The following is a 25,206-nucleotide window of genomic DNA, read 5'->3' on the forward strand; positions in this document are numbered from 1 at the left end:
CTTCAATGCTCTTAAATTTTTGTTTTGGCCACTTCTATAATTTCAAAAATTAAAAATATTTAAAAACTTTCTTAATATCTGAAATATTATTTTAAATAATTTTTAATCTATAAAATTAATAAATTTATGGATGTTATTTTATATGTTTTATAAATAAATATTTAAAAAAAAATTTTTGAACCCCACCATTATAAATTATTTTTTTATTTTTTTCAAGTTAAAAAAAAAAAAAGTGACTTGACACTTTTGTTACAAATCAACGTGATAAAAGTAGTATAATTTATGGGCAAATATATGTTTAACCATTTTTTGATATATACTAATATTTGTTGTCTCATGTGTAATGTGTGAATTTTTTTATTTATTTTAAATAATAATTTATATAAATATATAATTATATAAAAATAAATGAAATTTGTATATTAATATGTAAAGTTTGTCCTATTTGAAAAATATATCATATTAACATAAAATTTATTGGTTTTAACATTAATATAAAATTAAATTATGAAAATAAAGAAATTGAAATTTAATACAACTTTAACTCTTTTTATTAATCAAATAAATTTATTTAATAAAATATATTTATTTTGATTAATTATAAGTAAAATTTAAAATTGGCTTCCATTTTTATACTTATGGTATTTCAATAAGTTATATATTTTATTAAAAATATTTTATTTCATTTTATTTTATAATTTCCAAAAAATTAATGAAAGAAAATATATAATTAATTAAATTAAACTAAATTAAAAATAATTAATAATATATTTAAAATAGTTATTTATTTTTATAAAAAATGATATAATGCATGAGAATTATATTCATCCTTGACTTTATTTTTATTAGGTATAATTTTTGACAAACTAAATTTCGAGAGCTTGAATTTTTTACTGTCTCGGCATTACTTTTCTAGCGGAGAATCAAATAAAGCTTTTAAATTAAAAAAAAAAAAAAAAAGAAATTGGAGCAGTTAGCCAAGCTGCAACCAACTTAAGCCAATGCTCGGCCTGATAACTAAACCAGGGCTATTAGTTTCTAACTAGTCCAGCAACGGGTGGAGCCCAAATTATACAAAGCCTAGATCGGACCCCAACCGGGTTATCCAAATTGCCGACCCTGGAAAATTGAAGAGAAACAGAAACAAATTGTTAAGAGAAGAGACAGAGATGGCATTGCCTTCTTAGGGATTTGAATGAGTCAACTTCTTCTGGAATTTACGTCGCTTTCGATCCCAATCATCATCAAAAGTGGAAAAATCAAAATCTGGTAGCGACTTTTTTAATATATATTTTTATTTTTATTTTTAATTGTCAAAATTCTTGATTTTTTCTTTTTTTTTTTCCCTTTTCTGATCGTCTATTAATTTATTTTATTTCTTGACTATGTAACTTTTTTAAAAAAATTCACTCTAATACTGTCAAATAATTTGCTTTTGGGTTTTAATTTTGGTATGATTATTTTATCTGTATCTATGTAAATTCCTTTTTGTTTTATTAATATCTGGTGCTTCAAAGGAATTAAATTTAATAATATTAGAATTAGTATTTGGTGGAAATTAAACTAATATGTTCAATTTTAGGGGTTTATTTTACTTTTATTTATAATCATGCCAGTATTTGAATAGTTATTGCCTGGATATAATGAATGAGAAATTTTTATTTGCCAGGGTTTTATACATAGTGATAATAATTTTGCTACATACACATAAAAATTGTCTATTTTCAATGTTAAATTATTCATTGTGATATTTTTCTAGCAAGTTTGATTTCTTATAATTTTTTTTTCATTTTTGTATTCATTGTATAACGGCATCGCAATTTGGTTCCATCTTTGCTTGGTATGTGGATGTTTAGTGTGCTCAAAGTTATATTGAATATGACCCAGTTTTTGTAACTTGAAGTTATAAAAAAGGGTGAGTTTTGCTTCTATAAGTAAAAATCGTTGGTCAGCAGTTACTTTTGATTGTTTATTGTTGTTGCATTAATTGTCAACAGGAGCAATTTTGATGTAATACTTTCTCTATCCACTTTTGTTTTGCTTGTGGACTAAATAACATTTTTAAAAAGCCTAAAGAGTAATGTCGGAAAGTGTGGTGTTGATTTTTTTTATTTGGCGGGTTGCATTGCTCTTGAATGATCTTCATGTAAAGGTGACTTTTCCAGTGGTAGCATTTAAATTTGGACTATAATGTTGTTAAACTGCCTTTGGAAAGGAATTTTTGTATGCAATTTCATAGTTGTGTACTTGAAGCTGCACGTGAAGGTAAGGCTTGACTTGTATGTTTTATTTGATACAGAAAATGGACAACTTGGACATTGATTCAGTAGTGGACATACCTTACACTCCTGATAGGTTATCTTCACGGCGAATGAATGGAGGAGATTGTGTTGGAAAGGAAAGTAATATATCTGTAGCTGGTCATTTAGGAGGTTCTACTACTGCAGGTGAAGGATCTTTTGATAGTCTACGGGACAGAGGTAGGCTGCTAGCTGAGAATGGGCGCAACAGAAAATATTATATACACCCTCGAAAACTTTCAGACAGTGTTGATGGAAATGAGCGTTGGAAAAACACCATTGTCTTATCCCCGCTAGAGAAAGCTCATGAAAATGCTTCTGTATTTAGGAAAACAGCAATGGAGAGAAGCAGGAATTCCATTAGAGAGCAATACATGGATAAAGGAAAAGCTTGTTGCTCTAAGTTGCCTCCTATATCATCTGGATTCCAAGAAGGCCATGAGATTCTAGATTTAACTGGACAGAATATGTACAACCAAATTCCTGAAATGGCATTTCCACATGGTGGATCAAAAAATTGCTTAGCTGAAGGAAGAAAAGAAGGTGAGGTACCAAGAAATGTTGGTTCTTATCTATGTAACTCTTCAAACAATTCTGCAACGTCCAGAAATAACTGCAAGGGAAAGGAAAAAATAGAGGACATTGGATTTAAAAGTGTAGGTTCAGTTATGAATCATGGAAAAGGGGTGGGTCTCTCTCTTGGTTCCCCACTTAGAATGGAAACACAATTGTCTGCAGCTCACCATTCTGTTGTCTCACCAAGAGCAGTTGGGCAAAAAAGATTGGTTCGAAATGGCTGCAAATCCCCCCAGAATATAGCTATCAGAGCTAAACAATTAAATGAACAATCCCAAAACAGCTTTAAAGCTGAACAAAATTTTGGCAATGTGGTTAGCAATGGTCGTTGTACGATAGATATTAGTGAGATAATTGCTGAAGATAATAATTATGGTAAAGGAAAAGGAGTTGGCCATCCCCACACATCTAAGGGGCATGATATCAAGTTTATTAGTTTATCTGGCAGGTAACTTTTAAGCAGTGTTCTTCTTTAACTAGATTTCTTGGCCTATTGTCTATTTGATGCTTTCTTTCTATTGTTTATTGGTTTCATTTGTTGTATTAAAATGTTTGCCAAAGAGATGGGTACAATCTCTGCCAGAAGCTTTGGAATAGCATGTGATCAAATGACAATGTAGCATTTTTTATTTTAAAATTCAGAATATGTACAATTGATTTCAAGAGAATCTTGGTTGATTTATTTTGTTTATCCTTAATTCTTACTAGAAGGATCCTTATGATTAAAGCAAGTGTTTTCCTGCTGTAGTCCTGTGAGTAATAATGTAGAAGCTAGTGGTGGTATTAATGATTCAAATAGGGAGGCATGCTTTGAAGAAAAAGGTGGTTGGAGAAGCACATGCAACCATTCAAAGAATGTAGATCATGCATCTGGACATCATTTCAGCAGATTTAATAATGTTGGATGCCAAGTGAGTCAACAAAATGAAAATAGAGTTATGAAAGGAGATAATGCTAGTGGAGGAAACAACAGGACTGTACGTGATTGTCCAGAAAATGAAGATGCAACTGAAACGGATACTGTGATCTTCTCAAAATTCATCCAAATAAGTGAACCTTCTAATGCAAAAAGAATGCTGCCTAAAAGGCAAAAGAAACATGTATTAACCTCAAGAAATGGTGGTGAAAGCTCTAGGGTCATTCCAAATGACTCAGACATTGTGTTTCTTGGTTCATCTAGGGGATCATCTAGTTCAAGGTCATCTAGAATTCATATTGGGCAATATCTGAATGTTTTGGATCTTGATAAAATGAGAGGGACAAGTGCCAATTATGTTGACTGTGTGAATGATGACGACTCGGAGGCTAGGGCAAGGCAAGTTGAAGCGGATGAAATGTTGGCCCGTGAACTCCAACAACAATTATATCATGAGGTCCCAATATTTGGTGATGGCAAGGTTGATTCTGTTATTATTTGATGCTTTTCTCCCTTCAATAACGGTGACTTGTTTATTCACATGCGTTAGCTTTAAATGTTTGTGAACATTTTAACAGATTGATGAAAACATTGCATGGGCACTTCAGCAGGAGGAAGATGCACTGTGTCCTACTTCTATTCAGACTTTCCGTGAGCCAAATCATGTAAGCTTAAAATCTTTTTTCTTTTAGTGGATGATAACCTTAGAGCCTACTTTTAGTGCATGAAATTGACTGTGCATCATGAAATCTTTTATGGTCATGAAGGTTTAGGATAGCTGCTAGATTTGTGTTTAAACTAGTGGAAACTTGCCATGCAAGAGGCAAGAGCCTCTCCTGTCAAAAGTAGAAGAGACTTGGATTTAGTAATGTTTTTCCTAGATCCCAGCAACCTTGATGTTTGTAAAGGGTTTTCTAGTTCATCATTGTTTAAGTTTTTGCTTGTTTGATTGTGATAATTATCAAAATGCTTAAGAGTTAATTTAGAATTTGATTGGTAAATGACAAGAGCTGGATTAAACTTGTTTGTTTGAGCTTGTGAGTACATTTACTATAACTATCTTGAAACTCTTTTGCCAGCTAGTTTAGTTGTCTAAGTTGGTTTTACCATGGACATGGAATCAATCCTGCCTTCATGAGGGAACTGTGGGGGGCTACCCCCATTGTCTAGCCTGGTCATTGGACCTGAAAAAGATTTGAAACTCTGTGTTATATATTTCCTTTTAGTCTTAGCACCTTTCAGAAAAATACCAAAAGGTTTTAGGGAAAAGGGCTGTGAGATCCCCCATCCTGCAAGTAGAGACAAGTTAGCTTTTATACAGCTGTACTATATCCCAAGAAATGGGACCTAGTTATGAGCTTTGTCAAGACTCTTTGATGAGATACTAGTACGTTGAAGGAATAAATAAAGCAAGCATTAGAGGAAACATGCAGCTTCATATCTTGGCCATTCAAGTAACCAATTATTGTAAACCTATTGGTATTGACCAAAATTTGTTCAGGTGTATGAGTGTGTTTTGGTGCACGCCTACTTTTATTTGGTTTGCTCATGGTTCCATTAACTGCCTGAACTTAATCCGTAAATTATGGGTTTGTCTTAATAAATAATTTGATCTTGAAGCATGGCATAAATCATTGTTTGAATGTTGAGACTCAAGTCCTTGTTGGCATCATTAAAATGCTTTTTTTTTTTTTTTTCACATTTGTAATTAATATTGTTTTCTTATCTATTCTGCTTACAACACATTGGTTGGTTCCTAAGTGGCTTTTTGTCCCTTGGTTTAATGTTTAATGTTGAAAGTTAATGTTTCCTTGATTACTGCTTACAGGTTGCTCTTCTTCTCTTTCCTCTTTATCTGTTTCTTTTTTATTCCCCAATTGAGAGGCTCTCTCTGTTTTCTGATTAAATACGGAAAGTTGTGTTTTTTCTGATCTCATAAGTGATATTGATGCTGTGTATCTTGTTGATGTAATTTCAAGAAGTTCTAAACTTCTCTGCATCAATATCCTTCTTTTTTTTTTGTGTGTATTCTATCTCTATTTTGCAGCCTTATTTAATGTTAATAAACAATTTCATTTGAAAGAAATGAAGGAAATTGCATAAAATATTATGAACCCATCCTCATGGAATTAGTACTTAGATGCTTAAACAGCTATAATTGTTATTAAAGAAGGCAGAGGTTCAACTTTATGAATACTCTCTCTTTGTTGCTGCAGGGTCAAATGACCTTAACTTTATATACTGTTTGGTTGATGCTAATCTATGCCAGATGAAAAGAAGGGATTCTATATTTCAGTTATGCTATTTGAATCGAGTGGAAGACATTTTTGTAGAATTGCATATTTATATTTTTTGGACTCTAGTATTATCATATGCTAATATTGATCAAGGTTTTTCTTGTATCCTGGTATAAAAGAAATGTATTGCTTAATGCTTTTTTGGATCATTTTTGTTTTATGCAATTAAACTGGTATTGATTCTCTCTTCAACTATATGAAATTGATAATTTTCATTTTGGATTTGTATAATTTCCTCCTTGTAATATTATTCTTTGCCTCTCATGCAGAGAGGCTCAACAAGGCATTCTCGTACTCAGCCTCCACTGCAAAATTTTCAGAATTCTTCAAATAGGAGAGGAGTACAGACTCGTTTACTTACTTCTGCTAGACGGTTGAGGAGTCGTGTTTTGAATCAACCTCGAGTGGCACCATCTAGGACAAGGAATTTTCAGTTTCCTTTGGAAATGGATTTGGATATGGTAATTTTTCCCCTTGTTGTCCTATCCTGTATTTCTTCACTTTCAACGATAACTGATTTATGGCTTTTGACACAGAGACTTTGTATATTGGAAGCCATGGAAGCTGCTATTGGAGATGGTGATGACATGGGAATGGCTAGTCACATCTTCCAAGTTCAACGTGATTTTAATGAGTAAGATTTTTCTATTATAATTACCATTAAAATTTGGTAGACAATTTATTTAGTCGTTGCTGCAAGTGTCTTGGGCTGTGAAACACAACTGCAGTTTTGAGGGTTGCCACTTTATGCAGAAATAATAGGACTGTATCCAGATTTGGCTCCAGCTATGACCAGCTCTGATAATGGCACAGTCTGGACAGGTTTTTTTTTTTTTTTTGGGTAGACATACATGCAGTTTTAAACCTACTTAATATTGTTTCCTTATGGTTTCATATAAGATGGAAAATACACAGCTTGGCTATAGTATTGGTGTAAAATAGGTTTACTAGAAACCACGGTATGAATATGAAGTAGTTGGACACCATCCCGTTTTGGTTGAATATAACTAATATAAGATGGAAATAATTGCCTATTTAGAAGGGTTCTGGATTATAAGGTTTGAATTGGCCAAAAAAGGGATTATTGAGTTTGGAAGGAGCCATGATACCACAACAACAATTAAAAGTTTCTTCCAACTATTTAGAGGTTGGAGGCATCAGTTACACTGATAGTTAACAACTCTTCTGTGACTCTGGGTTGATGTATCTAAAATTGTGGTAATTAGCAAAATCAAGAATACTTTGCAAACTGGTTAAGTAATAGCATTCCAAAAAGGTTCACAAACCTCTCTGTAAGGGGATTTAAAGTGCCCAACTTTTCCTTCTTTTCAATCTCTTTTGTCGACACTTTAACATCAGTTGGTTCAGATGTTTTATCCAAGTTTCTTTCTGATCATGGATAGACCGCCCAATTTCGGGTCCACTTGGAATTACCATATTGTAGTTTGGTTGAAGGAAATTAAGACCTTGAAATTTTGTAGAATAGCATGTCATTCTGTGTTGTTAGGAGTATCCAGGATAGGCAGATGATAACCAGTGATCTTTCTATAACTTTTAACTTTAATAATTCATCTTTTTTACTTCTGTTTATCATATTTCTATGTTGCTTAATGTTCTATTTACGATTTTCTATCCTCTCTGGATTAACTGCTGTTAGTTGAAGTTGTGTTATATCTTGTCTCCATTTTCATTTTCTTGCAGAAACGATTATGAAATGCTGTTGGCCCTGGATGATAACAATCATCAGCATGGTGGTGCATCAACTAATCAGATTAACAGTTTACCACTGTCAAAAGTACAGGTAAATGTCTGGGCCATGTGGATGAAACCATATAGATAGGTGTTTTATGTTTTGCTTTCCTCATATGTATGCGTGCAAATACAATGTCAATTGCTTATATTTGGCTCTCCAGATCTAATTTCTAATTATTTTTGTTCAATTCCTTTATCAATGCAGACTGATAATTTTGAAGAAGCTTGTGCCATATGTCTTGAAACCCCGTCCATTGGAGAAACCATTCGCCATCTTCCTTGTCTACATAAATTTCACAAGGATGTAATGTGTTCTATCTTGGCAATGCCACTTTGTTTTTCTTTTTGTGGGATTAATTTCAAGTTTCTTGTAGGGGGAAGTTAACAAGTATTTAATCTGTTTCTTCATTCCCTTTATGTGGCAGTGTATCGATCCATGGCTGAGCAGGAAATCGTCATGCCCAGTTTGCAAGTCATCTATAACTTGAATGGTAATTCCACTCCATTAGTCTTTTATTTATGAGAGGAAAAAAGTCGTAGGCAAATATTTATTAGAGATAGGTATTTTTCTTTCTAATTGACTCCTTGAAATTTTTGTTACTGAAACTAGTTGGCTTCTGGTGTTACTTCACCGGTTCACATTTTTCCTGGATTTGAATTGAATTCAGAAGAAATCGCCTCTGTTTTTTGGGTCATAATTCATAAACAGTTGTCACATAAATTTGTCATTGGATGTTATCTTTGCCTTTCCTGCAGATTCGACCGCTACACACGAAGGGAAGGGATCTGAAAGCTTGATGAAAGAAAGCAGACATGGCCTTGAAATGTTGATGGAGGATCGTAATCCTCAGTGTAACCAATGGGGAAAGGGATTAACGTCTAGAAAGTAGAAGGCAGGCATGCAACTAAGCATATGAGCCTCTTTAAGCTGCTTTTGTTCTGAATTTTTGGTGGGAAATGGTGAATTGGCTACCCTAATTATTTTTTACCATTCTTCCCCTATCAAGGCTATTGTTGCTTCCCTAAAGGTGTGTTAATATCCATTTGCAATAGAATCATTTCATGCTGCTCCCCTGCCCTCTGTTTTTCATTTAAAAAAAAAAAAAATCAGATTTCTGATAGAAGAATTTAATTATGGATAGCAAAAAATACATGTACAAACACACACATATATGATCTTTGGGGGGGGGGGGGGGGTGTAATGTTTTACTTGAGAAAAAGTAATTTGAAACATGTTATCATTAAAACTAGAGGTGACAAGATTAGGTAAAATTCGATTAGAATTTGAGAAATTATCAATATTTGAGTTTGATCTTGATTCGATTTTGAAAAATTGTTAATATTTGAATTTAAATTTAATTTGATTTTGATTTATTAATGAAAGTATAAAAAAAAAACACGAATTTGAGAATAATTTAAAATAAAGCAAAGTAATTTCAATCAATTTGGAACTTGAAAAACTTCAATTTTGTTTCAAAAAATTTCAAATTGTAATATTAGAGGTTGATCAAATATAAGGAAGCCTAAATTCAAAACGTTCACATTTAAGATTTAAATTTTAAAATGATTTGAATTTCAAATTATTTGAATCTAAAATAATTTAAATTTAAAATAATTCAAATTTTTGTTTAAATTCTAAATAGGTCAAATCAAAAAAAATTGAGTCAAATTTGAATAATCTCACAGTAATTTTTAATTAAAACAATTCTTTTTGTCATTTTCTCAAATTTATTTATTTTATATAATACCATCAATGTATTCTCATATTTTGCTAGAATCTAAAACTATTTTTCTGTACGATTTCAAAGACGTAATCTTTAATATTAGCCAATGTATTTAAGATATTATTATTCTTGAAATATGCTCCACAAAAATCAAATCTCAATTGATAAAAAAAGTAATTATTTCTTTATCAACTAGAGAAATTTCACAAGGTTTTTGCTAAGCTTGATATATTTGACAATTACAACAGGTAAAATTGATTCAAATTTGAAATACTAGCATAACATGTCCTAATCCAAATCTAATCAATTCGATTTAAAAAATTCAATAACTCGAATTTGTTCAATTTAAATTCAAACTGATTCGAATTTGAATTGATCTGAATTTAAAATAATTTAAGATCAAATAATTCACTCAAAATAACTTAAAATTGAATAACTCAAAATATTTATACAAAATTATATAAAATTAAATTGAGCATAATTTTACTTTCTAAAATATTAGTATAATTAAGAATAATAAATATAATAAAATTAATTTATAAAAATTTAATAATTTTAAATTATGTTTTCAATCTCTTTTTTTTATTATACATTTTCTTAATTATGTTTAAAAATTAAAAATTATTTCTATTATTATAATTTAAATCTATTTTTATGTTTATACATTACAAATAAAAGTCTCTCTTAAAAAAGTTAAGAACAAGTCCATAAAACTAATTATAACACATGAGATTAAAATGAAAATATCAATACCTTACTTTTTAGTAGTGAGTCTTTTTAAAATATCTATTTATTTGTTTATTTTTAATTCATTACTAATGAGTAATATGTGTGAATACGATTGTATAAAATATCAATATAAATAAATAATAATAAATTTAATAATTAATGCATGAAAAATTAAAAATAAATATTAAACATCTATCAATAAAAATCATTAATAATTTCTACTATGAACAAAGTAAAATTTATATTTAATTTAACATAATTTCATATTAGAAAATGATTTTTAATTCATTTAACTGACATTTTTAATTTTTAACATAATATAATTATATTTATTTTTTAGAAAAATTATTTTTACGATATTGAAAACCTAAATTAAAGGTATCATTGTTATCAATAGGTCATGCCAGAAGTTCACAAAAATGTAACTTCAACTAATTTAATTACAAATGATAAATTCAAATTTGATTTAAATAATTCATTCAAATGTAATATATATATTTTAAAAATTAACAAATTGAACTTGAATGACTTAAATCTAAATAACTCAAAATTGAAATGATCCGAACATAAAATAATTTGAATTTTCCTTAATCCGAATTTAATTTATCCAAATTAAAAATAATTCAAACTGATCAATTTTTTCTTAATGAAAAACAACCTAATGCAAAATAATCCAATCTACAAACAACCCAATCTAAACACAAATGGCAGAAACATAATTTTATGAAAATGTCACGATACAGCCAGATTTCTGAACCCTGTTTCAGGTTTCTGGCCAAAAAAAATCTGACTTGTCACAGATACACTGCTTTATTAAAATTTTCAGCCCAATTTAGAATAATTTAATAAGAAATCAAAGCGGCTAACAAAAGAATACGTATTATTTCTATCGGACATCCTTGGATAAAAGGTTGTTAGTTTCAACTTTCCTGGCATTGCATACCTCATCGGTACAATCACCCCTTTCAAAAACAGCTGCTGCCCCCATCCCTGTGCCTGCATTTCAGTGGTTAAATCTATGGTCAGCAACTCTGGTGAGTATACAACAGAAGCAGAGAGAGAGAGAGAGAAATAGAGGTACCTATGCACATTGAGATCACTCCAAAGCGGCAGTCTCTGCCACGCCGCTTCATTTCATGCAAAAGTGTAGCAACACAGCGAGCACCTTCAACAAGGGCACAGAAGTGTGCATATTGACAGGTGGTGAACTGGAGCCACATCCATGTCTCACCTTTTTTTTTTTTTTAACAAAAGAGGCTGTAGCCTGAGAATAGAAGAAGAGGTTTCACGTGCTGGAATTTGATCCCAGACATGCTGGAGGCGATCTTTTAAAGATGACTACTTGATGACCTAAGATTCGGGTTCTTACCTTACTTTAATTCAAATGCCAATGCATACACAATACATATATGGTATAAGGAGCCCTTCCAATTTCTTGCATTATAGTTGCAAGAGTCATTTTAGGCTTAACATACTCGGATTCACATGGAAGTGATCGTGTGAGTACAGCGCCAATAAATAATCATTTTGGGCATTGATTTACCTTCAGTACTCCAATAGATAATGCCAATTATTACAAACAGAAACAACAAAGTTTTGTAAATTTTGTTTGTGTTAGAAATACCTGTTGCCCCCAATGGATGTCCAATTGCCATTGCACCTCCATTAACGTTAATCTTTAACAGATCAAGTCCCAGCTTCTTATGGCAGTATACAAACTGAGATGCAAATGCCTGCAATAAAGGAAGAAATTAGAGACTTCAATGTAATGTAATTCTCTTTAATTTACTACGTTGAAGCTAAATGATAAACCACATTGTACCTCATTTATCTCAAAAAGATCAATATCATCAAGTTCCAGACCAGCAGCTTTAACTGCTGCAGGAATTGCCACAGCTGGACCAACACCATTGATGGCAGGATCCACACCAACTGCAGTAAAAGTCCTGCAAGATCAACAAGCACTTTCTTAAATTAATACAAAATTTTACATTTTTAATTAGTTTAAAGAATTAGAGGGCCTGGGCTGGTAAATAAAACAAATAGCTCTGAATGACCTTGTTCCCTATTAAACTGAGAGGAAGCTATACAACGAAATAAAATACAACCAGGAAAAAGAAAAAAAAATCCTAGGATACGTGGAATGCTAAATGGCTGCACACACTGTCACTTCATTTGAGACCCAGTCATGCATGCCTGACTAATGGGGCAGTTTTATACTTTGAGGTTACTAATAAAGAAATAGAAATCGAACAATGTCATACAGAAAACAGATAAAAAAAAAAGCGGGTAACAGTGAAAGTAAACAGTCGGATGCTCCTTAGAAACCACATATAGCAAAGAAATTAAAGCTTAGATTAGAACCCTCATGACAGAATAGTCAAAACAGCAAGAAATTCTAGTAGATGCTTTGAAAGCCCAGGACAACAGATGTAAAAGAGCAGAGAGTGCTGGCTTTATATAGTCTACAAGCACATCAAAAGGTTACTGCACAATTTTCATTTATAATATATATCAGAAGGATACAATACCAGGCATTACACACCTGAATACACCAAGAACTGGTAACCCTTTGTGCATGGCAACACTTCTTTTCATGAGTAGAACAGCCCCAGCACCATCACTCACTTGACTAGAATTTCCTAGGAAACAAGCAAACATACAAATCAGTAAGTTAGAACCACCAGAGAAGCATAGAATTCCAGAAAATGGTGCATTATTCACTACCAGCGGTAGTGCTCCCATCTTTCTTGAACACGGGCTTCAATTTTGCCAGATCTGACACTGAAGTCTTAGGTCGGATCCCATCATCAACAGAGATAGTGACAGGTTTCTCATCACCAGTCTTTGGGTCAACAATCTTCATACATGAAATATTACAATCCAAACATGAGGTATATTCACACAAAGCATTCTGTAAGAGTATATCAAACATAGATTGTATCTATAAGATGCAAAAAAGAAAAAAGTAGCTACCTTGGTGAGTACAGGGATTATTTCATCTTTAAATTTACCAGAAGCTGTAGCAGCTACTGCTTTCCTGTGAGATTCAACCTAACAACCAGATTTTAAGAATATATATATATATATATATATATATATATATATAGATAGATAGATAGATAGATAGATAGATAATTTGCAACACCATACTGCATGACAATCATTCAACTTACTGCAGCCTGATCCTGCTCCTGCCTCGTCACACCAAAGCGATGAGCAACATTCTCTGATGTAATACCCATAGGAAGGAGACAATTCTGAGCTTGCTCCATCTGCTTCACCTGCCAAAATCAGCAAAAGATCATGTCAGGCCTTCAAATTCCAGTATTGTTTGCCTATTGGCAGAATGATAAACAAATGCAAGCACATAAAAAGAGAGAGAGAGAGAGAGAGAGAAAGATAGAATACCCTTGGGTTAACTGATCCTTCCCAAGCCATTGGATTAGCAGTCATGGATTCCAACCCAGCCCCAATGCCTACATTACGAGTAGTTATTAATAAAAAAACAATGCAGAATTTTATAAAGAGAGATAATGAATATCATCAGAAACACAGGTTTCCTCTTACCAATGTCATAAAACCCTGCTTTTATTGCTGCTGCTACATCAGCAACTGCCTGAAGCCCAGAGGAGCATTGCCTGTTCACAGTTCTAATGGGCACAGTTTCTGAATCACCAAAAATATGCTACAATCAACCAACAAAACAATGACAAAATACAAATCCATAAAAACACACAATCAATGATATCTATGTATACCAGGGAAGCCAGCATAGAATGCAGCCATCCTACATTCACTCACTCGTTGAGATCCTGGTGCCAAGACCGTCCCAACAACAATATCCCCAACTTCACTTGGATTCAAATTCGTTTTCTCTATCAATGCCTAAACTCAACGTAACCACAACAATAAAAATAAATAAATAAATCGCTCAAAAAAAAAAAAAAGAAAAACCAAAATCGGAACAAAATAAAGAAATTAAGACAAACCCTTAAAACAGGTGCAAGTAAATCATCAGGATAAGTATCCTTGAAACCGCCTCGCTTCGATTTGCAAAGGGCAGTCCTATATGCTCTGTGAAGTTAAGAATTTCATAATTAAAACAAAAAAAATATACAAATAATCTTAATTATTTTACAAGAAAAAAATTGCAATAATTATTAATTAATCAATTCAAAAGAGTTACTTACGCTACTATAACCACATCATCTCCAAATACATTAGTTCTTTGATAAGCAGCGCTATCTCCAGCTAAACAAGCCGATGCCTGAGGAATTTTTTTTCAAATTTTTAATTCATTAGAAAAAAGAAATGGAGATATTTTGACTGAAAAATGTTAAATAATCAAAATTAAAGTCTTACAGAAAAATATTAACGCAATTCTTAAACTGGATCAATTTTTTCTCTAGATAGCGAATAAAATTACTAGAATTTGAAACCAAGATTCAAAGAAAAGAAAAAAACTTCGAGGCAAAGAATCAAAGTAATAGGATTGAGTTGAGAATAGTAAATAGAGCTTACAGAGAGGGCAGAGTTGTAATTCTGTTCGGACGAAGAAGGAGGTGAAGGATTGAGGTGTCGCAGCAAAATTTGCTGTCGATTGATCGCTTTCTCCATTGTTTCTGTTTCTATCTTAAGAAATGAAAAGATCAAATGGAGAGAGTGGGTGACGAGGTTTCTGTTTGGCGTCCAAGAAACGAAAGGAAAGGAAAGGAAAATTGGGATGGTATGTTCTTTCCTTTCCAGAAAAGTACTTGTAGGCAACTGTAGCTTAATTGAAAATAGTACCTACAGCTATCAGTAGCCTTTTCGTTTTTGTTCTTGTTTAGTTGTTAATTTCATAATGCTAATTTCGTATATAATAACCAATTAACTTTGTCTGATATTTCTATTTATCTTTAATGTTGCTAAAACTACTATTATTTTTGCTTTTATTGTTTTTTTTTTTTTTTTGGTTAGCATGTAACAGTTTAATTTTTTCTACCCCACTCGTAAATGGAAACCAGGATTCAACTTTTTTAATTGATTTACTTGGTGACTACTGTAACTACTACATGCGGTTGCTGAAGATTGTTCAGCGCAAAGTTACATTGATAGTAATGCATCCATAAAACTGCTGCGTATGGTCGCAGACGAGTTGATAAGCGCTAGTAAGTAACAAACGTTACATGGGTTGAACTCGACCTTCTCCTTGGCTTGTCATTTTGCCCATGCTAGCATTTCCCATCTTTAATAATTAATTCGGTTTATGATTTTTTCTTTCATTCAGTTTTTTGTACTTATTAATTCAACTAATTGTCTAACTTACGGTTTGGTTTCACTTTTCAATTTCAATCACTGTTAAGGCAATTGCTAATTTGTTATCTAGATCCGATGAAGGTACAATTAAAAAAGGAATTATAAATAAGTTTGCATTGATTTGATGGCATGATTAGTTTGTTTGTAGAAATAATTGCAATATTTAATTAACTCATCTTAATTATTTGTTTTAACTAGGGATATAATTAAGCGTAACAACGCTAGTTATCTAAATGGGCTAAAAAAATAGAAAGAGAATCTAATCTTTTAAGCTTTAAGAGGCGGAATTGATATTTGAAATTTATTTTCATAAGAGCTAAGATATATTATGGAAGTGATAAATATTTATCTTTAAGAGGCTATGATGCCATATGTATATGTGTATATATATATATATATGTTAATGATTAAGTATTATTAACGTGGAAGGTAATATAGCAAGGGTTTTTCATGAAGGAGATGCATACATTTTAAGGGAGAATGAAAAAATAGGTAGTCATTAAAAAAATATAATTATAGTTTATCCTTTTAACATTAATGTTAATGAGCAATTTATTTTTATTGTTGTAGATATAATGGATGAAACCATAATCTAAACAATGCAATACTAGAGATGGAACCAAAGTTGAACATGCAATTTGAATCATAAAATCAAGTTTATTGGTTTTATAACCAATATGCTAGAATGGTTGGTTTTAGTGTTTGAAAATATTTCTAGAATAAAGGTAAAATAAATGGCCATGTGGTATCTTAAAGATTTGTTTGCTACAAAAATGGTTTTGGAATATTAGATAAGTGGTACATAGAAGTTAAAAGACCTCAAAAGTAAGTAATAACAAGTTGCTTGGCATGTATGACTATTTCTCATGAGTCTAATGAAAAATATAAGGTCAATCATTTTAAAGAAAATCATAATCATGAGCTTGTATCTTCAGAAAAAAGCTCACATGTTGCTCTCACAAAAAAAAAAAAAAAAGAGACTGTTGCTTAAGCTATTGAAGCAAATATGCAAGAGGATTATGGTATTCCACAAAAATCAACCTTTGAGTTCATCAGTAGACAAATAAAAGGTTGAAAAAATGTTAGTCATCTCTATCTTGACTATAATAATTATTTGTATTTAAAATGAATAAGAGATATGAAAAAAAAAATGCTGGAAGGTTGTTGAATTTTTTTCCAAAACAATAATTAGAGAACCCTCCATTGTTTTATGCTATATAACTTGATGTGGATAGTTTGATAACTAATATTTTTTTGCCGTTGCAAGAATGATACTTAACTATGGCCATTTTAGGTATGTTGTTTGCTTCGATAATACCTATGAAACTAAAATTCTTTTTCAATCACTTGCATCATTTCTTAGACAATATCATCATAAAAAAAAGGTACTTTTTGAGGCGACACTTCTTTATGATGAGTGTACTAAATCGTTTGAATAGCACTTTGAGATATTTGTTCAAGCAATGTCTAATAAGAAACCAATAACGATTATTATAGATTAAGATTAAACAATAGCGAAAGCTATGAAAATTATATTACCTAAGACTACTAATCAATTATGCATTTAGCATATGTGAGGAAATGACAAAAGACATTTGGGGTAGTACTTTCGAACACATAATACTTTGGCTAAAGATTTTTGTATTACATTAATGATTTTTTATACAAAAACAAGTTTGTTCAAGTATTTGTTCAAGTATAATCTTCAAGAAAATACATGGTTAGCTAGAACTTTTGAGAATAGAGAGAAGTTGACGATGATATTTTAAAAGAAAACATTTGTTATTGGGAGAAAAAGTACTTAACTAAGTGAAAATTTCAATAACCAATTGAAGAAATACATGACTTAAGAGTTAAATGTTATGTAATTCCTTAATCATTTTGAAAGGTTAGTGGTTAATTTACACTATAATGAGGTAAAATCTAATTATGACATGATCCATCGTATTCCAATAATGAATTTGAATACAACAATGTTATGTCATAATGCTAGAGATGTTTACATTCCTAATGCTTTTAAAGAGTTTCAAGAAAAATTTAAAAAAGTTTTGATCTAGTTATTGAAGATTGTAATTAAAATGAATCATTCTTTAAGTACAAGATTAATGTTTTTTGAGAATATCAAAATCATTTTGTTAAATTCAACTCTTCAGATAATTTAATCTGTTGTACTTGTATGAAGTTTGAATTTTGAGAAATTTTTTATTGTCATATCTTTGAAGTGCTAAAGTCGAGAAATATCGAGTTTGTACCCAAAAATCACATTGTAAAGAGATTGATGAAAGCTATAAAGCTTGCAAGTGTAAGGCATATCAATGGAAGCACTATACAAGAAGATCCCAAGTTAGCTAAAAAGAATCGATTCAAAACATTAAGTAGAAATGTAATTAGTTGACAACATGAGCTGCTAAAATAAAGGAATGATGCACTCTTCTTAATAGAATCTTTAAAGAAGTAATGCTTAAGTTTGAAAAAATTTCATTAGGTAAAGTTGGTTGAATGGGTTCTAAAAGTTTATCGATGAGCAACTTCAATGATTTTTGTACAAAAAGTGATAGAGATGATGTTAAGAAATTTGATGTTGTGAATGATTTAAAAATTATGGATATGAAAGGATTAAAAATAAGGGCGGTAAAACTCATGGTAGTGCAGATTTAAGAGTTATCTTGAAACAAAGTCTAAAAAAAAAAAAGATCCAAGCATTCAACCTTCTAATTAAAATGATGTTTTCATTAATTAGGTTAGATTTGACTCTTACTTATAATAAGTCCAATAAGTTACATGCTTATATTGCATTCAATAGCTTATATTTTTCATATATTTTTCTCCTATGTTTATTTTAATCAATAAGACTCAAATGCAAAGTAGACTTTACCATCTTTTGCTCTGCATGATTATATATTTCCCTTGGCATGCCATTTTACTATATAGGGCAAAGCAACTTCATATAACCTACATATTCATGTAATTAGAAGGTTTAATCAAATATTATTTTCTTAAAAAATTTTGATATATATATGCTTAGGTTTAGTAAATCTACATATTATCTTTAAATTTAAATTCTTATTTCTTTTATATTATATACCTGAGTATTATCAACTGAATTTCATTATACAACCTATAAGGTTTACATTTTGAGCATAAAGAGCTTTGTTTAAACCAAATATTTTTTTTTCACTATTTCTTGTAGTAGTTCAAGTAACATTTATAAGACAATAAGAATGACATTTTGAAGCTAACATTCAATAAGTAATAGAAATGTCATCTTGAAGCTACTAAAGTTATAAAAAACTGTCACTAAAAATTGAGTTGTCAAATGTTTAGAAATAAAACAAAATATTGTCTATGAATATAGATATATCATTTTAAAGTTTTCTTTTAATGAAATTCTATGAATTCAATATATTTTTTTAGTTAAAATGTTATTGCTGATATATGTACTTGAAACTTGTCATCTTGAATTTTATTGTTATCGTTTTTGTTTTCTACCAAAATCTATTTAATCATTAAGTTATCAATTTAACCTAAGGTACCAATTTTATTGACAAAAATTATGGTGACCATGATAGAATTTGAAATGTGACATGTAACAAACAAAGACATCATAAGCATACAAATGTAACAAACAATAGTCTAATTTTGTATGATTGCACGATCCTTAAAGAGATCACCAATATGTGGCCCATTATAGTTAGAAAATTGGTTAATTTATGCCTAATTAGATAAACAAATTAAGAATTAGAATATGTGAAGAATAAGATAATAAAGAAACAACAAACATAATTAAGTCTATATAATCATTTTCAAGGAAATGCTTTCTTGTCTTTTGAATTCTTTCTACAAATTATAAAATTTAGTTTTCTAACAAAAACCATTTCTTTGTTATTTTACAAAAGTATTAAACATTTAAGTTAAAAAATAATGTACACAAATTTCAGTAGACTTAAGTAACAAATCAAATAAAATTCCTTTTGATTGAGATAAGACTTAAGAATCATGCTCTTTCCAAAAGAAAATTCAATGTTTCCTAGATGTAAATAGAAGCTAAAGTGGGATCAAAGTGCTTGCACAAAACAAGTAAAAGTCACCATTGAAACTTTTCCTTTTATGAGGTACATTATCTTTATTCCTAAATCTTCAGCAAAAGGATTTTTAATTTTTTATTAAATTTATTAAAATCTCAAAATCCTGCATAAAAGATTCAATAAGTAAAAACACGCTACTTTAAATTTACCTCGAGTCCATTACAAGTAAAATGCATTCCAATAGCCAAAAAGTCATATGGATATGTAGCAATCATGCTTTTCTTTTCCTTATTACCTTTCTCTTCAACATTATATTTTATGAATGCTTGATCATCAGGTTCAAGTGTTGGTTTAGTTTTGTAGCATATTAAGAATCAAGCAGGTCATCAGTGGAAGAAAATAAGTGTTGTAGACTTAAATCCTACATAAAAAAGAATTGAATATGTTTTTGTTGAAATTTTTTAAAAATGACTTTTGAGTTGATATGGCACATTGTATAGCTATCTTCGTACTAATAATCGAGCATTGTAGCAACACATTTTCACGGATATATCATTCTTGTTAGCCATGTTTTAATAATAATTTGTGATATAATTGTAATTAGCCTAAACTAATTGGAAGTGTATAGCTATTTGATAACTTATAAATTATCAATGAGTTAGAATTATTAGCATTGTATGTAATGAATATTAATAAATAGCTTTATTATAGCATAGACTCCAAGAATTTATGATATATTGAAAGCAAAATTGTAAGTTTGACTTTTGTAGATTCTGTCATTATTATTTGGTTTGAACTAACCAGCAACATAGCTATCATCATTTTTAATGTCAAATTCTTTAACTACATCAATTCCAAATCCATGAGCAATTTTTCCTATTGGTGAATCTAAGCTAATTAGTTGAATCAACCTCTACTAAGTAATTCATGCATGCAAGGCAAATTGGAGAAAGATGAAACACTAATAAATACACGTTAAAAGGCTTAAAAATGTATGCTCATAAGATAGTAGATCTTACATTTGAAACCAAAGAGATTACCCTTTATTGGTATAATTTTTCTGTATCGATACTATTTATTATTGGACAAGTGTGATAGTCTCTTTTCTAAAAGCATTTACAAATAAAACAAAATAAAAAGGTAGTAAGAATTATTGCTTCTAATACTTTAAATAGTTGTCATTCGAGAAATCATATACCTTTGAACTTAGGAGCATGCTTAAATGGATCATATCCTAAACCATTTACTTAGAAATTAAAAATTAAACAAGAAAATTGAATGTTTCCCACTGTGACAATTTATTGAACATATTAAAGACAATGGAGGTGCAAGAATGCCCAGTTTATAAATAAAGTTCACTTTGAAAAATTGTCAATTGAACCAAAGAACCAAGAATTTCAATAATATGGTTGATGAGGTGAGTATTTTTTAAGAGGCAAACTTGATAAAAAAAAAGCTTTAATCATAATAAAAAATTAATTTTTGAAAATGTTTTACTGCTTTTGTCTTCAATTGTTTTAGTTATAAAACGATTTTGATATGAAGGATTATGAGTTTTGAGGATGAGGGAAAACTGAAGATACAAATTTTGTGGACAAACAAAAAATTTCATTTGAGAAAATTACCAAAGAGATGAACTATTTTTTGTTGTTAACGTTAGTCTCTAAGAGTGACATGGATTTTATGTCCTCATGTTAATATTTCTTTGATCCAAATCAATAAATTGTAGGATTGTAAAATCATTAGCAAACAATAAAAAAGATGTTTGGAAGTTTGTTCATTGTTATTTTATACCTTTTCAACACTTGTCAACAATTTTTTTTCTTTTGTTATCCAATGGCATTGTCTTTCAATTAAACAAATAAAAAGAAGGAAAAAAAGTGTGGGGGATTGGAGATAGTAGAAAATAAGAGAGAAATAGAGGAATGAAGAGAGAAGAAAAAAAAAGAAAGGCAAGAAGGGAAAAAAAGATGTCTTGTGCAAATATAATCAAACTGAGGTCATATTTCAGTCGTGCCTAGCACATGTTTCATATAGTGAATGACATTAATAATTTTTTTCCTTGAAAAAATATATATTTTTAAAAAATAGCCTAGCTCTAACCCATTTGTGACCACTATTTTTTTTTATTTTCAAAATTGAATTGAAATTAGATAATCAAAATGGAGTTGAATTGCTATAATTTCTTTATACCAAAATAGTTTATGGTCTTCATAATATTGCAATTTTTTGTTTATATAAATTAGTATCAAAATCACTTTCTAGTGATAGTAGGCTTATATACCATTTAGCTCTATACAAAATAGGCTAGATATGAATTAACATATGGTGATCACTTTATTGCCATCTCTTAAACAATGAACACCGTATGACCTTTAGTAAGGGAAATTGATTTGATAGTTCCCAAAATGAGATTAATATTCATTTGATCTTTTGTTTCTTTACTTTTTTTCTTTAATATATATTTTTTAAAAAACTAAGGTCCTCTTATCCGATTACTTTTATTCATTAACAATTCTCAAATATGCGAGATGACTACTTAAAATTTAAAATTTTAATCATGATTTTTTTATTGTATTAATATTTAAGAAAAGTCCATATGACATTAATATATATATAATGCGAATTAAAAGAAAAGAAAGATCATGATTAATAAATTTTAGGTATGGATTGTTTTGGATTTTTTGTGATATCATTATAAATATTGATATTCTGATTTTGTTTTTTTTTTTGAAAATGTGTTATTATTTGTATGTATGGATTTGTAATTTTTTAGATATTTTGAAGATTTGTTAATGAAAATAAAAATGAACTTTTCTTTATGAAAATGAAATTTGAATCTTAGTTTCATGAAATTTTTTTGTTTTTTTTTTATAAATTATATCATTTCTGTTTGAAATTAATAATGTATGTTTGTTAAATTTTGACTAATTAAAATAATTGTATCATATTATATTTAAAATGTTTATGATTATTTGAAAGAAATTGTAGACTATTGTAGATTAAAAATGAGAAGGGAATTAAATGATGATAATAGAGCAATCTTCCTTAGCTTTTTTGTAAATTTTTACTTTTAATTTTTAATTGTTGTTTTTAAAATAAATATTTGTTATGTAATTGCAATGATTTTATAGAGTTGATTTAGGCATATATTTGTTTTGATATAAAATTTGATGTGTAAATTAAAGATTTGATAAAAATTTCAAGTTTGGGACACTGTTGGTGAACTACTAAAATTGGTAGTAAAAAGTTCAAATAAGGGATTTCATCAAATATATTTCCTTTCTTATTACTTTATTTTAATTAATAATTTTGGTAGTTGTTTCTCACATTAAGGGAAGTTACAAACATTGGATTATAGGCAAAACCAATTACATTTTCTAAAAATCATGTAATGTACTAGTTTTTTGACACTATTTATACTTTTAAAAGATCATCTTCTTATATTATTGTTATAAAGTGTCATAATAGTGATTTTCAAGCAACCTTTGTTTTGAAAGAATCAACAAGAGGTAAGACAATTAAACTAATTACAATAAAGTTTTGCTAGAACATTATGGTTTGAATCCAAATTAGTGTATATTTAAGCAAAAGTGGTTTTTTTCCTTTTTGTTTAATTTGATTATTGAATAATTGAATAATTGTTTTAAAGATTTAATTTGAATTGATTTTTATAGATTAAATGTCGAGATCCATACTAAACTTGCGGGGTATTATCCACTTTGACTTGAAAGTCTCACAGTTTTGTCTCACAAACGGCGCCTCATAAGTTTAAGTTTAAGTCTCTACTTATATATCATAATAGATCTTTAAAATCTTTCTATGTGAGATTGGAGTGTCACAAACTCCCTTCGTTAAAGCTTGATGTCTTCGTTAAAACTTGATGTTCCTGTCAAGCTCAACACAGAGCACATACAGGTTATAAGATCATACCAGACGTTAAAATTCTAGAGGTAGCTTCATCGTGTAGTACTTAGGTCTTGCAAAATTCTAAAGGTGACTCTCATGATGTAACATTTAGCTTCCGTCTGATTGATAACCTGGCTCTAATACCATTTATGGAGACTCGCACCCATCCTGTGAGATATTATCTGTTTGATTTAAAGGTCTCATAGTTTTATTCCACAAAAGGCGCTTCAAAAATTTGGATTTAAGTATTTATTTATATATTATAGCAGATCTTTAAAATTTCTCGATGTGAGATTGGAGTGTCACATTAAAAGGAAAGAAAATGTAAAGAAAAAAAAACAAAAAGGTTATGGTAGAGGAATATGCCTCTAAAACCTCTCAAATGTTGCTTTAAGTATGATGGTTTTGTTTTGATTATGTTTTGATTTTGATTTATAACTAATGTGAGAACCCGGCTCTACCTAGATTCTTTTAAGTTTTTTTTTTTTTTGGTTTGTAGCACAAAATTTTTGAAGAGATAATAAAAAAATTGGTTGTTGCTTTATGTAAAAACATTAAAAGATATAATTTGTATTTTGTTGTATTATACAAAGTAGAAACGAAATAAGACTATAATGAAATAAAGTTGAATTCAATTATAGATAAAATGGAGAAAGCAATGCAAATGTAGCTAAAAAACAAAAGTAAGAGCCAAATAAAAAGTTCATGCACGTGAGGTTTATAACCTAAACAAATGTAACTATAATTGAATTTAAAAACCCAAAAAACCAAAAATAACAATAAAAAATACAAAAAAAAGCAAACAATGAATCATCAGAAATGACATAAACATTTTAAATCTCTCTTTTTTTTCTCTTATTTTTTACAAAAAGTAAAAAATGAACTTAATAATTTTGATAGACCGAACCAAATCAAGCTTTCATATGGTTATAAATTGTCTCAACATGCATGATTTCATTCTCTCTCTAGCTACTATTTTTTTTATTTTTTTACTTTTTTTTACATGTCTTATTCCTTACTTTCTTTTAAGCTTGTTAACATTTTTTTATTGACTTGCCACACAACCCTTGATATCATCTATGAATACCGAATTTCATACCATGCAAATGTTTGAACTAATTTAAATACTTTTAAATGAAAAGTTGGCTTTAAAGTATAAACCTACCAAAAATTTGAGAAGCTGCTAATGCCCTATCTTTCTTTTTTACGGCCTTTAGTCTCACTTTTTGGTTGATTCTTCTATAGTATCCGTTGCTTTATATTCATTGAGTTCCATACTTGAATTAAAAATCTTTGGAAAGAATTCTCAATATGCATAAGGAATCTATTTATATTTAGGAAAAATTGTTGTTTCCAGGTCAAGTGACTGCATTCTTAGAATTGATAGAAAGATTCTATATAGTTAGAGTCAAGAGCTCATATCTGTTATGATGTGAGATCGATATTGTGCAATCTCTGATTGCTTGTTATTCCTTTTATTGTAGGACACTCTTTTGTACATACCCAGACTTATCTATCAACTACCTAAAATTTATGTAGTTTTTAAAGTAAACAATGTAAACAATGATGAAAAAAGTTTCAAAAAATGTTGTACGGACATTTAAGTCTTACCGTGACGTTCAAAAAATATTATCAAGGAGCAGGTCGAATAGTCGAAGAAAGGATCTGCTTTAGTTT

At 29.8% G+C, this 25,206-nt stretch overlaps 2 protein-coding genes across 9 annotated transcripts; one reads left to right on the forward strand and one right to left on the reverse strand.

The window, feature by feature from the left end:
• Positions 1 to 1,059: 1,059 nt before the first annotated feature.
• LOC111289108 (uncharacterized) lies at positions 1,060 to 8,913 on the forward strand. Of its 6 annotated transcripts, XR_016341637.1 has the most exons (11): positions 1,113 to 1,269; positions 2,300 to 3,324; positions 3,625 to 4,273; positions 4,371 to 4,457; positions 6,359 to 6,550; positions 6,626 to 6,723; positions 6,843 to 6,911; positions 7,791 to 7,890; positions 8,047 to 8,145; positions 8,267 to 8,332; positions 8,598 to 8,913. XR_016341637.1 is itself a non-coding variant. In XM_089759773.1 (10 exons), the coding sequence occupies exons 2-9, from the start codon at positions 2,303 to 2,305 to the stop codon at positions 8,327 to 8,329; spliced, it is 2,310 nt and encodes a 769-aa protein (XP_089615899.1). In that variant the 5' UTR covers positions 1,060 to 1,269; positions 2,300 to 2,302; the 3' UTR covers positions 8,330 to 8,332; positions 8,598 to 8,913. The 6 variants fall into 6 exon arrangements, 4 of the variants coding, with proteins under 4 accessions (XP_089615899.1, XP_089615900.1, XP_089615901.1 ...); XM_089759773.1 differs by lacking the exon at positions 6,843 to 6,911 and having other exon boundaries at positions 1,060 to 1,269; XM_089759774.1 differs by lacking the exons at positions 1,113 to 1,269; positions 6,843 to 6,911 and adding an exon at positions 1,395 to 1,451.
• A 2,076-nt stretch (positions 8,914 to 10,989) lies between these two features.
• LOC111289112 (3-ketoacyl-CoA thiolase 2, peroxisomal-like) lies at positions 10,990 to 15,131 on the reverse strand. 3 transcript variants are annotated; one of them, XR_002690140.2, is made up of 14 exons: positions 14,819 to 15,131; positions 14,488 to 14,564; positions 14,287 to 14,371; positions 14,056 to 14,182; positions 13,865 to 13,963; positions 13,706 to 13,773; positions 13,471 to 13,578; positions 13,271 to 13,348; positions 13,022 to 13,154; positions 12,840 to 12,936; positions 12,117 to 12,240; positions 11,919 to 12,027; positions 11,376 to 11,558; positions 10,990 to 11,290 (listed from the first exon to the last, which is right to left on the reverse strand). XR_002690140.2 is itself a non-coding variant. In XM_022879997.2 (14 exons), the coding sequence occupies exons 1-14, from the start codon at positions 14,912 to 14,914 to the stop codon at positions 11,181 to 11,183; spliced, it is 1,395 nt and encodes a 464-aa protein (XP_022735732.2). In that variant the 5' UTR covers positions 14,915 to 15,080; the 3' UTR covers positions 10,990 to 11,180. The 3 variants fall into 3 exon arrangements, 1 of the variants encoding a protein (XP_022735732.2); XM_022879997.2 differs by having other exon boundaries at positions 11,376 to 11,459; positions 14,819 to 15,080; XR_016341638.1 differs by lacking the exon at positions 10,990 to 11,290 and adding an exon at positions 11,664 to 11,837 and having other exon boundaries at positions 11,414 to 11,558; positions 14,819 to 15,080.
• Between the last annotated feature and the right edge of the window lie 10,075 nt (positions 15,132 to 25,206).

This window comes from Durio zibethinus, chromosome 4 (genome assembly GCF_047325235.1).
Source record: "Durio zibethinus cultivar Kanyao isolate XHJ-2024 chromosome 4, ASM4732523v1, whole genome shotgun sequence".
NCBI lineage: Eukaryota > Viridiplantae > Streptophyta > Magnoliopsida > Malvales > Malvaceae > Durio > Durio zibethinus.